The 15,060-nt window shown below is 39.7% G+C and overlaps 1 protein-coding gene across 10 annotated transcripts in view; it reads right to left on the reverse strand.

Annotated features, from left to right (window-relative positions):
* Positions 1-14,580, reverse strand: part of EPHA6 (EPH receptor A6) — a 780,034-nt gene extending 765,454 nt beyond the window's left edge. For 3 of the 10 annotated variants that reach the window (XM_023623979.2, XM_023623977.2, XM_070243945.1), the window contains exon 1: positions 13,894-14,370. In XM_023623979.2, the coding sequence (XP_023479747.1) occupies positions 13,894-14,263 (370 nt within the window). In that variant the 5' untranslated portion in view covers positions 14,264-14,370. Of the gene's footprint in view, positions 1-13,893 lie in introns of all 10 variants that reach the window. The other 7 variants (XM_070243949.1, XM_070243946.1, XM_023623978.2 and 4 more) reach the window with 5 other exon arrangements.
* Positions 14,581-15,060: the final 480 nt, after the last annotated feature.

The following is a 15,060-nucleotide window of genomic DNA, read 5'->3' on the forward strand; positions in this document are numbered from 1 at the left end:
GCAGTCATACAAATGAAAGTGGAGTGAGCGTGTTTAAAGCATATGAAATAGGATTCCATATTGTTAAAGTTACCACTTCCCCTTCTGCATCTCTGAAATCCATCTCTCATACATTTCACCTGTGTTTCCAGATAAAGGAACATACATAATAGGTGGCTTTGTCACTTTTTTTTCTTCTCTATTTTAGTTCTTTGCCCTCTGGAAATTTTGTGTGGGAATGCTGTCATATTAGATAGATCCATGTTTCCTCCTCTGAAGGGATTAGGGACTCACTTTAGGACCTGATGAGAATAAAATTCCTGATGCAGCTGCTGCTCTGAACAGCCTACAAGGGCAGGACAAAGTCTCTGTAGAAACCCATTCAGGGTACAGTTAAACTCTGATATCTCCAGGAATTTTTTAGGTTGGATAGGGGGTGACTTAACTGGTCTTCCTTCCTTGGAGAATATTTATTCCTACTTTGTATGTTCTTATTTTTCTAGAGAATAACAGACTTTGATGAAATTTTGGAGTTGAAGATGGTGGCGGGGATGGTTAATATCCCAGTCATGCGAACAACTTCATAGAACAACAATCCCAGAATCTCCATCAGACCACTCCTCTTGCAAGCCTTCCTTCCAGTTCTCCTATCATCTCTCTTATGCTCTCTCTCTGTAGAAACACAAGTTTTCCCACTATCTCACACAGAGGAATTTGGGACTCCTGTTGATGCTCATGCCGTCATTCAAGAGATTTTTCCATATAAAGGAAGTTATCTTTCTATGAAGATTTTCCTACTTGAGGGCATTTACTTTTATTCTAATTCTTCAGTTTTACAAACAAGGCTGAGATAAAAATCCCTGTATATAAATCTTGGCCTGTCTTTAATCATTTTCCTAGAATTTAAATTCATGAAAGCGGAATTAATGGATCCAAGTGTACAAATATTTTTCAACACATTGCTTAATTCCTTTCTAGAACACTTTACATCTTCAAAAGCAATGTTTGTTGTCACAGCATCCTATGAGGTATGATATATTAACCCAAAGCCATAACTTATCTAGAAAATACTGTTAAATAGGATGTGCAAAGATTCTCTACACATAAAAAAAAAAAAAACTCAGAAAATTAACTGAGAAAAAGATCAAGACACCACGCCACAAAACTATAAACTCCTCCCAAAATATTAACTGTTGAGAAATGAGAACTGGGGAAGGAAACTTCCTTGCTTTCAGCTAAACATTCAGCCTAAGTTCTTACTCAAATTCTTAACCTCCTCCCAACTTCTTTCTAGCTTTTTCCACCAGAGGAGAAGCTTTTCAGAGCTAGACAATATGAGAATACTGTGTATGTGTGTAAAGTCACACCTGGAGCAAAGCTGCACGCATCTGCTTTTGTGTTGGCCTCGGTGGTCCATGCAGTAAACATTCCCATGCTGAAGCCTGCCTGTCCCTCCCCATCTCTTCCACCTATAACTAGGTAGGTAGCCATTCCTGTTCATGCAGATATCAGGAAAGTGGACTTGAGATGATTTACATTTCAATTGGGAGATAAGAAACCCCACTTCAGAATAAGTTCCATTAGCTGTAACTCTACAACTGACCTTTTTCCAGGGATCCTATCACTGGTACATAAAGTACTATTAGGATACTGGTAAATGGGCACTTCATTTCCCAACTGCCTATTGATCAATGTGTGCATGAGTCTTCAGAAGAAAATTTTAAATGGGAAAGAATAATGAGTGGGAAAATTTGGAGAGTGAAGCCAATCTTAAGACCTAAACAGTAATAAACATAATTAAAAGACAAGTTGGAGGAAATACTTGCAATTAACACGACATATGTAAGCCGTATATAAAGAGGTTAGACATAACAAAAGCAAAAATCTTAATCATTCCAACTTAAGAAGAGCTCAAGGAGATAAATTAAAAATAGCCAATTCACATGAAATATTCCCAACTTTTGCACTGGAATAGAATTAAATGCAAATTCTTTCTTTCTTTATTTGGTGGGGAAGATTGTCGCTGAGCTAATATCTATGCCAATCTCCCTCTATTTTGTACATGGGACACCATCACACCACGGTTTGATGAGCAGTGTGTAGGTTCATTCCCAGGATGTGAGCCTGCGAACCCAGGGCCACCGGATTGGAGTGCACAAACTTAACTACTACGCCACTGGGCCAGCACCAAGTACAAACGTTTAAATGGGAAGTTGAAAGCAACTGCACTGAACATGATAATCTTAGACAATAAATGTTTCAGGGACAAATATTTTACAGAGGATATCAGTGGTTTTTCCTTAGTTTTATAGGAACCATATAAGCTTCCTGGATTCTGGTGCCACATCAGGAGCAGGACTTCCAACCAAGCTAATGGTGCTTCTAGAGAATGGGCTCAATATCATAAGTACTGTGTGTGTGTGTGTGTGTGTGTGTGTGTGTGTTTGATGGAGTGTAGACAAAATCTTAAACTTTACAATTAAGATATCAAACCCAGGAAATATCATCAATCTAGTAAAGTCTGGCTACAAGTCAGATTCTGACAGCCTACGTAAACCATCTGCTGTGGGAGAAAATACTTAAAGACTTATCATATACATTCTGGGATATAATTAAAATAATCTTTATCACATAGCAACAAATAACCATATTCTAGTATTGTGTAATGATTAAAGGAAGAGAAATACATTAATTCAATCATGATATACCTCATAAAGATATTTATTTTCATAAGTTAGATATAACGCCTACACTAGGGTATTGTAATGATAATAAGAAACCTAGATGCATGCAAACAGATGAGTAATCCATTAGGTTATCATCAGATCTGTAATTTTTTCAGTTAATCAATTATTTAAAGTCCAGCTTATGAAAAGATCTGTAATTATTTCAATTAATTGTTCTTTTTTAAAAGAACATCTTTATATTGGAGGGAGGATGAGGATCATAAAATGTGGAATTTAAAAATAAGAATATTATTGTAATTTAGAAACTAAACTGATAGTTTTGAGTGCTTTTTGACATTTTAAATGTACAAATCTAAATGTCAACAGCTAATCATGGATAATCTGCTATTGATTTTTCTCTGTTTAAAAATACCAAGTTCTGGCAGTAATTTCTAAGTCTATGTGCTTTTACAAGCACATTTCCCAGATATAAAATACAGGATCTACTATACAGTAATTTACCTAATTTCTTAAAATAAATATTAAAGAATACCAGGAATTTCAAAGTTATGCAACATTGCTAAAAACAAATACTTAATATTTGTTTTTATGAAAGTTATGAAAGAATTAGAATAAAACAAGAAATTAACATGGTAGGAAACAGCAAGAAATTATAGAAATATTTTTAATCTTTAAATTGTATATATTGTAAATCATACAGGTACTGCCAATTTTAAATTCACCAAATGGTAAAATATCAGTAGACAAAACCACACATAATCCATTAAAATTCAGATTTTGTGTTACATTTTTAAAAGCAGCCACCATCAGTAAATATATTATTTCTTAAAGGAATAATAAAATTTTCAATGCAAAAAACAAGTTTTACCACGTACTTAAAAGTTCTTTGTTCAATCTAAGATATTATTTACTCGGATATTTATTTTTTTCCTTATATGCAGAGTAAGTTTTAATCTTTAAGTAGAAAATAATTCAAAGTAACTCAAAAATGGAGGTCTCTGGAGGGGCCTTCATTTTAATTCTCTAATTATTTTCATATATTCATGATGACGAATGCTGATAAATGTGAGATTCATTCATCTCCCATGTATAACTCAAACATCTAATTTGTTTGTAAAATTTTATATTATTTCCCTTTTTTAAAATCTTTTCTATATTGCTAGTATTTAACTGGCAGGTATATCTCTTTAATTTTATAACACTGTCCTTAGGGTGGGGGAGGGTAGATCTTATTTCATTTCCAGCAGTTGCACAAAGTCATGGCCAATATATGATCATGCTCAATATAATGAATATTTATTCTCAGTGTCTCCATATATTCACTCACAGATCCTTGAGAGTAGTAATTTTATGTTTTCTTCCCTGTAAACAATAGTTCGCAGATGTGAACTTATCTAAGGAACAGCTAAATCCATATTACTTTGATATATAAATTAATGTTTTAATTATTCACCGACATAAAAATAGCCTCATTAGTTAAATCTTAAGCTCTCAGAAGTTTGGGTTGGTGGCTTGCCTTTACATTTCCTGTGCCCAGCACAGTGAAAAAACATAACAGGTATCAATATATTTCATTTAAAAATTGGATGAATATACACATTGTTGAACTAGTTTGAGAATTTTAGGAAAATATACATGACTAAACCATATAAATTAAGAACTGAAGTGTTTATATCAAAGTAATAAAAATAAAAATGAAAAAACCCAAAGATAACTATAGCTTTATTTCAACAAAAAAGTATTCAAGAACTTTATAATAGAAACAAGCGAACAATTTCATCTGATTATAACGCTTGGTAACATTTTTAGGAAAAAAATTATTCATTTCACTTTAACAAGCATATTAAAACTTTAGAACACTAATCTTTAAAATAAATTCTTAAATTTTAATTCCACGTTACTGGGTAATAGAGTTCTTGAAAAATCTAAAAAACAATGTATATATATATATATTTATGATCATAAACTAGTGACTATTATAAAGGTTCTTACACATATAATTTTTATTAAACAAACTACCAATGTGTTATTTTAATAACATGAGTGAATACAGTTTTTCTAATCTATAAAATGAAGTTATTACACTATAATACCATAAGACAATAAGTTATTGTGCCAGAGGCAACTTTTTGCTCTAATATAGTGTCATAAAAATCACAATAAAATTGGAGCATGTTAGTTTTTACTTATTTTAAACCATGCTAAGCAATATGCTATACCAACAATATACTTCTGAAATTTGGTGTTTCTTTTCCAGAGAAAAATTGAGATCTCTTCCTGACTGCCCCCTCACTAAATTGAGACAAGGCAACATCGGACTGTCCTCATTAAATGTTCTAGTATTCTAAAATTTTCCTGGCTATTACACTCTTTATTTTTTGTTGATGCATCATACTCACTGTTAACAAGTGAACCAATGTATAGATTTTAATTTTTAGAAAGTGACAAACTCATGATTTTGTGCAATGCTATCTACTAGTTTGCTCAGCTATTTTCTCTCAGGCTTAATGACAACGAGGAATTATTTTTACTTGGATTCACAAGACAACTATTATCTGAGTATACTTTAAATCCAGAGGGAGAGTGGAAAGAAATTTTCAGTATTTTTTCTGTTGTTGTTGTTGTTGTTTTTGATGAAGCTAACTTCCGTGAGCTAACATCCGTGCCCATCTTCCTCCACTTTACATGTGGGATGCCTACCACAGCATGGCTTGCCAAGCAGTGCCATGTCCGCACCCAGGATCTGAACCAGGATTTTTAAATATAAATTTCAGTTGCCCAAGACGTCAATTTTTAGAATAATTTATTTATTGATAACTATATAAGATTAACTATATTTTAATTCTCTAACTAGATATTTAATTTCTATTATCTTCAGCAATATTAAAGTATCATCTTATAGCAACATAAGGAACAAATTTCTGCCTTAAAAAGTAAAAATTAAAGGTGATATTCGGATATAATTCAATTCAAATTTGAGGGCAATTGTTTTAATTAGTTTTAGATAATTCTTACTTGAAATACATACTAATGTGATACCTTTTTATTTCCTAGTATACAAAATATTTCTCTTTATTAACTTGCTTAAAATATACCTAATTATAATCATCAGGTAGGCAAACTTCATATATCGATTTTTTTAATTGTCGGCAAGTGCTGTTCCTTATTCTAGATATTACACTCTATGTACTATTTAAGCACGTGTTTCTCTTTGCACTGCTCATGTACCAAAAACATAAGTATCATAATACAGAACAGTCAACCTGAAAGAAGACATAATTACTTTACTGTCATTTTATTAGTAAAATAACATAGTAAACGGATAAATTATATATATTTACATATAGTGCTTAATTTTTATTAGTTCCAGATATCCACAAAGATACTTAACATTACAAGGGCAAAATAAATTGACTACTTCTACCTCCTGAACATTCAGTTTCTAAGGAGTCGTTATCTTGGATCTCCTATGATCATAAAGTAAGTATGACTTTTACACTTGAAGTTATGAAATGAATGGGAGGAAGAGTGATGAGTTTCAATTATGTCTCCCAAGTACAGATCATCAAACAGGCCAACAGCCAGAGGACTCCGCAGTACCCTCAGAAAGTAGCTCAATGTATATCTCAGGACATGGACCGAAAACATACACTTTCATCCCAATTCTCACTCCAAGCTCAACTAAAAGGTAGGCTTGCTCCTATCTGAAACTGGAAAACTACATCTTCAACATGAATTACGGTTTTTAACAATTAACCCACCTTAAATACACACAGCAGAATAAGCCAGTCTAATATCCTTTGACCAAAAGCTCACTCTACATGTCAGTCCACAGAAAGCCATTAGATATGTGAAATATTTATTTTTGCACCCATGAATGTTTTTAAAATGCATTTTTATATGTTTCCTTTTCAAGTAATTAAAGAGAATATATACCCATCCATAAAACTAACATGAGAAAATTCTTGTGAAGCAATTTTACAAATAAAACACATTAAAAGGTTGGTAGTATTTCCTTACTCCCTTCCCTCTCTCCTACACAATTTCATATACTGTAAAAGTCCTCTTATAAGAGTCATCAAGTGAGCCAGCCCTGATGGCCTAGTGGTTAAAGTTTGGACTCTCACCACTTAGGTGGCCCCGGTTCGTTTCCCAGTCGTGGAACCATACCACTCATCTGTCAGCTGCCAGCCATGCCCTGGCGGCAGCTCACATAGAAGAACTAGAAAGAACTATAACTAGGATATACAACCACACGCTGGGGCTTTGGGGAGGAAAAAGAAAGAGGAAGATCGGCAACAGATGTTAGCTCAGGGAGAATCTTTCCCTGCAAAAAAAAAAAAAGAATCATCAAGTAATTAAAGAGTAAATATCAATTACTCATGGATATATAACATCAACAGAGCAGATTCAGTTTCTTAAAGAAACAGAGACTGTATCACAAATATCGTAGTAGCCTCACAACCTAGCATAATGCCTGACACAAGGGAGATGCTTAACATGTGGTTGTTGAGTGACTTATTCTCTTAACTTTGAGATAAAACGTAATGAAATAATACATTACTTTCACAAAAATGGTACATAAATATTTTACATTATGAGGACTGATCACCACTACTATTATATATTATAAGAAACTTTTTTTGAAGTTTTCTAATTGATTCTGGATCTAATTTTAAGAAAACAGGAATTTTTCTTGCCAGATCTAGAAACAGACTGGACACTCTTCACTGGATCATCTTTTCTGGGAGGAGGCGCCCTCCGTAAGCCCTCACACATGGTGAGCACGCCACCTCCCAAACAGCAGACCCTCAAGAAATATCTGCTTAAGGAATGAGTGTTTTCTTTCCGTTGTAGAATATTTATCATTGACAACTGAAATTGTATATCCCATAAGATGTCATAATGTTTACCAGAAGGGAATAACTATAAAAATAGTATTTCCCAGAATATTCTAAGCACTATAGTGTAGGATTTATATGTTAGAATATATATTTAAGAATATTTGGAAATGTTTAAATGAAGCATATCCAGAGTATGAATTTTCTAAGTACAAACTAAGTATATAGGACTGTCATTTAAGTTAGGACTTTTAATACTTCTGTATATTTAATAATTGCATTCATATAGTACTATTAAAGGGCAACTCAAAGTAATGGGTAATTAACTGATGTGGGAAATTTAAATCACATGTAATTTACTGTTGTTCAGTGAAAAGCCTAAGTTTCTTCCCTTGTTCCCACCCCCAAGAATATGATATATCCTGAAGTCTTATTTCTAGGTCTCTAACAAACTTTCTAAACATTTATTTTTTTCTCTTCATTTAAATAAAATCCAGAGAGAAAAGAACACTAATGGAAAATATCTGAAAACACACTTACATCTAGTAGCACTTAGATTTTTTGTTTTCATAACAGTAAACTGATCATAACAGAGATGAATAAACCCGGTACATAAGCCAAACTTCCAAATATTGCTCTTTATTAGCTAAAAACTAGACTCTGTAGGATTACTATATTGCTCTGTGAAGATGTCACCACCCATTTGTGCCATTATTCCTTCTAACAAAAAATAACTATATATGGAAAGTTATTACATCAGAAATGCATCAATAAATTGCATTTTTTGATCCAAGTGTACATTATCTACAATGGTTTGAAATAACAAGACTGTACCATGAAGATTATATTTTAAATCATAGTTTGAGCTCAATGAAGTGGAAAATAGGCATCTCACCCTTGCTATATCTTTTCGTTCTACCCGATCCCTCTTATCCCGTCAATTATCAATAATTATACAGCAAGGTCATTTTTACAGGGAGTAAGTGAAAATTTATTTGGAGTCCTTGAAAGAAATGATACAAATGTTGAATCCCTACATTTATTTCTCTGTAAGAATAAGATGGTCTCATAAATTCTAACTCCAAAATATACCTCTAATCCATCTTCTCTCCATGTTCACTACCACCACTCTAAGACGGACCACCAGAACTCCTCTCCTGGACACTGCAACAGACTCCTAATTCTACTCTTCTAATCATCTCTTTCCTGACTAGCCGTAATACTCTTAAAAGGCAAACTGTGGGGCCAGCTCAGTGGCGTAGTGGCTAAGTTCATGTGCTCTGCTTCAGTGGCCCCAGGTTAGCTCAGCGACAATCTTCCTTAAGCAAAAAGAGGAAGACTGGCAACAGATGTTAGCTCAAGGCCAATCTTCCTCACACAGACACACACAAAATTGATTAAAATTTCCAACAGTTTCCCATTTTACCTCAAATAATATTAAAACTCACCTCATTTCCATGGCTCCTTTTCTACTCTGTGTATCTGCTTCCTGTCTTTCAAACCTCACTTTATGCTACCCTTTTCCTTCCTCATATTGGACTCAGTTCTTCAAATGTGTCAAGCTCATATCTGTTCAAGGTCACTGCCCAGGCAGTTCCCTCTACAAAGAATGCACTTATTCCCACTCTGTATGACTAGCTCTTTCTCTTCCCAAAGAATGTGGCTTAAATGTCATCTTCCCTGACAGCCCTTTCCAACCATCACGTTTAAAATATAATTCTCTATCTCAATGCCTTTGCTGCTTCCTCCATAGCATTTCTAACAACTTTTATCATTTTATTTACTCATCCTATTTTGTTTTTTGTCAGTTTCCCTTACTAGAAAATAAGTTCCACGAAGGCATAGACAATATCTGCCTTATTTATCCTTTTATCTCCATTATCTAAATATGAATTCTAGAAAACAATACTCAATAAAATAAGGCAAAAGCAGAAGTAATATAATTCCCAATTTTGGAGAAATAATGTCAGTCTAATTACATTGCAAGTTGATCAGAATGCTAAAGACGCAATATATCAAATTATGTTGCACACCTTAATTATATACATTTTTTACTGTTAAAAAGAACACTGTAGATGTATAAACAATTTAATCCTTCTGTATAAGTTTAATTTGATTACAGTTGACAATGTTTGCATTTTGATTACTTAACTCTATGTATTGATCTCCATCATCTTTGTATTCCCAAGAAGTGTTGAGTCAAGAACACAATGAAGAAAACTTCTATTACTTGGGGTTTGGTTGAGGTACAGTGTAAAATAGGATCTATTCTTCCACCATTTAGGACAAACGGAGTATATTGTCAAAAGTACTCTTGTAGTGAGGAGATAAAGAGAGATCGATCGAGATATGGTGCCTGTGACAGGGAAAGAGTTTACAGAAGGAAAAACAAGAAATCTATGATGCCTTTTGTACTTACAGCTATACTAGTAATGATTAGCTAAGAAACATAAGAATTTCTACTCTAATTTTTTTTAATATTTAATTTTGTAACATAAAAGAACCACAAATTCCTTATAGAAAAGTTTGAAAATATAAAAAAAGTAAAAAGCTGAAATTTAACCATTAATTTTGTCTTGTGCCACTAGACACATACTTTTCCCCTTAGGAAAATCCAAATAATATTGCTTTATTCATGTTACTTCTAGGCTGAAGAAGAGATCCTTAAAGATCACCGTATAATTTTGGGGGAAGAAAAAGCTTTTAGACATAGTTAAGACTATATCTAAGACTAAACCTTAAGACTATGTGAAACTCAACAAACATCATTTAGACAACCAAAGTGTATCAATGACATTTTATCTTTCTAATTTGAATACTAAACATAATGACTAACTACATAATGATTTATTTCAATTTGTAAACGTAGAATAAAATTACTTTCCAGGTTGTTTTTATACTTAACAATAAGGCACGAGATCACCATCTCTTGCACCTTTACAACTATGAATATTTTATCCCCAAAAATGAAATTCATCTAAATGAAAGGTTTTCCAGAAATATTCTTTGTAAACCATCTAATTTTCCTTATTTAACAAAATATTTAACATTTTCAGTAAAGTTCACTCTTCAACTTTCTAAAAAGATTTCACTCCTCTCCTTTCTATAAATATAAAAACAACTTTCAGTTTTATGAACAATTATTATGGATGTTCAACTAATTTTAGGCTATGAATTTTCTTAAGCAGATATTTTTCTGCTTAGGTATGCTCACCTGTATTTACATACAACTCAGTGGATTTTATACTCAAGTCATTCAAATTAACAAATTCAATAAAAATAATGTATCAAACTACCAGTTTGCTTGTTTATTTCATTTGTCACTGAATTCCCTGGAGAAAAAATAAGAGCAATTCACACAATCTGGGTCATAAAATGAGCTCACCAGACTCTTGTATCCAAACCATATTTTAATTTAATGAATTGAGTATCTGACGATTTTTGGAAACATGAAGTCACACCCTGAGAGATGCATCAACTCTTTTAGGCTCTACAGTACTGTGTGCTAAAGTGGATAATCTTGGAGTTAACGGACCCCTGGTGGCTACTAACCCATGTAGTTTATATATATGGTTACTTATATAAAACTAGACTGTTTTATATTCAACTGTGTCTCCAATACAGAAACAAAAGTTTAGGTATATTGAGAAGGTAAAATGTGCTTTTCCTAAAATAAAAATTTCCAACACCTAACAAATACTGTGGTTTCAAGTAGAGGGAAAATTAATGGAATAAGAAAGACTTGAATACAAATCATGTTTTCACTTACTTAATCAGATGAAGTGATCTAGGAAGCACCACTACTTTCTGATCGATTCAAGGAGGTTTAGGTAATAGGAAGAGAGAGTCAAATTGATTTATTTTGTCTTTATAGTGCAAAGCTTCACAGCCAGTTAAAACATAAGCGATGCTTCTTATAGTCAAGTGACTTAGTACCATGTTAAGCACCATGTTAAAAATGAGATAGTTCACTTTTTTGTCATCACCATCATTTTACCCTGCCTAAGTATAGAGAACTAAGGGGGCAAGAGGAAGAGGGTGAATCCACTCATTTCAACCATGAAAGATTTTATATAATTTGGTAAAAATAGATAAATAACATTAAAAATTTACTTCGTGAATATCCTTCATCAGAAGGCAAGTTATATAAATATGAAATTTTACCCTCCATAAAATAACCAATTTTAAAAATAAAACATGAATTCCATTAGCTCTTAAAAAGTTACTAGGAAAATAAATACCATCTACTTGAAATTAAATACTAATATTACTGATATTTACTATGTGTATAAGATATCTAATTTGTTTTACGTTAATATTTCTACATTGTATACATAGTATAATAATGCTGTAACATCTCATGTTTTACGTGTTTAAAAAATGGTAACATATGTTTTGATTCATGCTACCTATTTATGAAACTACAAATTAAGAAAATATCGCCAAAATGTTTATAAGAATAAAATTTTGAAGTTTCACATTTTATTAACCATCATTGTGATGATTCCCGTATTCACACGTTATCCCAAGGTATTATGGAGCATAATTTCTATTCACTATAACTTTAGGCTGTAAAAAGCATTTTATAAGCAAACATTTGTGTCGGATCAAAAAATCTTAGGACACTTTCTCTATAATCTTCTTTTGAAGAATTCCTCTAAATTTTACACAATTTAGCCCTTAGGTTGTATTTTATCCAAGTGTAATCTCATGCACAGCCCATGTTTTTAGCGTATTAATACAAATTCAAATTAAGAGTTTTAGCAGACTATCTTTAAAGATCCTATTTAACTTATGAGTAAATTGAGTAACACTCATTCACTAACATGAAGTTAAGAAAACTGGGGGCCGGCTCCGTGGCCGAGTGGTTAAGTTCGCGCTCCGCTGCGGCGGCCCAGGGTTCGGATCCTGGGTGTGGACATGGCACCGCTCGTCAGGCCACGTTGAGGCGGCGTCCCACATCCCACAACTAGAAGGACATGCAACTAAGATATACAACTGTGTACAGGGAGGAGTTGGGGAGATAAAGCAGAGAAAAGAAAAAAAAAAAAAGATTGCAAAAGTTGTTAGCCCAGGTGCCAATCTTTAAAAGAAAAAAAAATTTCTTAGAAAACTGATAAAAATACACACAAATCACACATGCTTGGTAAATATTTTAGGTAAAATGTCTTTTAAAAGTAATGGAAAGTCATTAAAATAAACAAGAATTACTACAAAAACTTAACACCTACTCTACGCTCTTGAATTTAATACGAACATCTGAAGGGTCAGGTGTAACGGGACACGTTCTGGTGGAAGGGCCCCGGCCCCGCGGCGGTCCGGACTCGCGCCGGCGGCCCAGGCCCGGGCGGGCACAGGCGCATCCCGGGCTCCCAGCGAACAGCAGACGCGGAACCGGGAAGCTACCGCATGGAAACACTAACTGTTCGAGTCTGCCGGTAAACTTGCTCTGGACGTCCACCCCTCTTCGGAGCCCTAGACACCGACACAAACCACGCCATCAACGTCTGCCTTTCCCACTATCCACAACGGCTTTCCTCTCCGCGCCACAAAAAGGCGGCCAAGTGAGGGGACACGCGCTCCCCCTCCACAGAGGCGCAGGGACGCGCGCGTCTGACCCCAACGCCGGCCGCCCGGAAGCCCGAGGGCGAGCGCACCCGGCGGGCGGCATCGCAAGGGCAGGACGGCGGGGGCGACCCAGAGCTTCCCTGGGTCTGCGACCGCAATCCGGCGGAAAACCGTAATCATCGGAAACGCACGCACAGCACCCCCCGCGCAAACGGGAGCCGCACGCCGACCCTGAATGTCCTAGCGCTGAATGAAGTCAAACGGCACGCACGCTCACGGGCAAGGAGGCGGCTGTCGTCGCCTCGGCCGTTTTCCCAACCTCCTCACCCGCCCAGAAACGGCACTCTGTCCCCTGACCTCCGTCTTCCACCCGCCCGTGCTCCCGAGGACGGACATGTTAAACGCTAACTACAGCCCAAGTTCGACGCTCGCAGTCCGGGACGCGTGACAGAACAGGTGACACCCGGTGGTCATCCCAGCGCCAACGAGCGCGCCCAGCCAGGGACATGCGGAAACTTTCCGGGAGCCAGCCGCGCGGCCTGAGAGGACCGGGCGCGGGGCAGGCGCTCCCACAGCGCGAGCCGCGGCTCTCGGCGCCGGCAGAGGCGCGGGGCGGCCACCTCCCCGCGCGCCCGGCCGGCGGACCCCGCTCGCTGCCCGCGGCCGGGCGGTCTGCGCGCCCCGGAGCCGCGCGCTCGGCCAGGAGGGGACCGCCGCGCCGGCCGGCCGCGGGCGTGCTCTCGGGAGGCGGGGAGGCCCGCGGCGCCGAGGGGCAGTCCGCACGAAGTTCCCGGCGGGGCACCGCGCGTCCCCCTTACCTTGGTTGCTGGGGGCGCGGGCGCCGGCGCCCGGCCCGGCCGTCAGCAGCGGCAGCAGGAGCCCGAGCGGCAGCAGCAGCCCGTGGACCGCGCGGCCGCCCATGGCTCCCCGCGGCGCGCTCCTCCGCCCGCGGCGCGAGAGGCGGCGGCGGCGCGGCCAGGTGCGCGGGTCCCGGTCCACGTCCTCGTCCTCCGCCTCCTCCTCCTCCGCCCGGCCCGCGGGCGCTGTCCCTGGGCGGCCGCCACGCGAGGACCCGGCGCCGGGGCGCGGAGGTCCGGGCGGCCCGGGCGCGGGCGCCGCGGCTTCAGAGGCGGACGCCGCCTGCGGCGCCAGGGAGCGGCGGGCGGCTGGCGGCGAGCGGCTCTGCATCCAGCGCCGCGTCCCGCTCGCGCGCGGACTCTCCACTGGGGCCGGGGCGCGCGCGCGCAGGAGCGAGCCCGGCGTGGGGCGGGGCGGGGCGGAGGCGGGCACCTCCCGGCGGGCAGGGGACGCCAGGTGCGGCGGGGGCGGCTGCCGGCCGCCTGTCCTGACCGGCGGACGCTCGCGGAGCCGGCGGTGGGGAGGCGCCTCCCCGCGAGGGGGCGCGGGGGCCGCGGGAACTCTGCTCCCGCCGAGCGAGTGAGGCGGCCGCTCCGGGGGCCGCGAGGGTCCGAGCGAGCGGGCTCGGGCCTCAGCCCCGCGCTGGTGTGGCGCTGGCCGCGGCCCGCCCTACGCGCTCCTCCACCTCGGCGGCCGCTCCCCCGGCGACCCTGAGGCGGCGCGGAGCCCCCGAGCACTTTGCTCCTCACTCCGCGGCGGCGGCGGGCGCTGGCGGGCTCGTCAGCCTGCCGCCGGCTCCCCGCTCCGCGCGGGCGGGCCGAGCCCTAGGCGAGCTCCGGCCCGACGCCCCTCAGCGCCGCTCGCCCAAACTTGCCGGCCGGGCGAGCGCCTCAGGCTGCGGCCGCCGACGCTGCGCCCGGTCCCAGGAAGGCCGAGCGGGAGCCGGCCGCCGGGGCTCACGAGGGCTGCGCGTCACCGTGTGGCGCGGACTTCGCGGCGGAGGTCACAGGCTGTCGCAGCCGTGGGGCCCGCGGGGGGCGGCGGCGGGGCCAGGGTCGCCCTCGCTGCCCCGACGCCGCGCTGGGGGCCGGCCGGGCGGCACGCAGGGCTGACAGGGCGGGCGGGCG

The sequence above is a fragment of the Equus caballus genome, chromosome 19 (assembly GCF_041296265.1).
Source record: "Equus caballus isolate H_3958 breed thoroughbred chromosome 19, TB-T2T, whole genome shotgun sequence".
Lineage (NCBI taxonomy): Eukaryota > Metazoa > Chordata > Mammalia > Perissodactyla > Equidae > Equus > Equus caballus.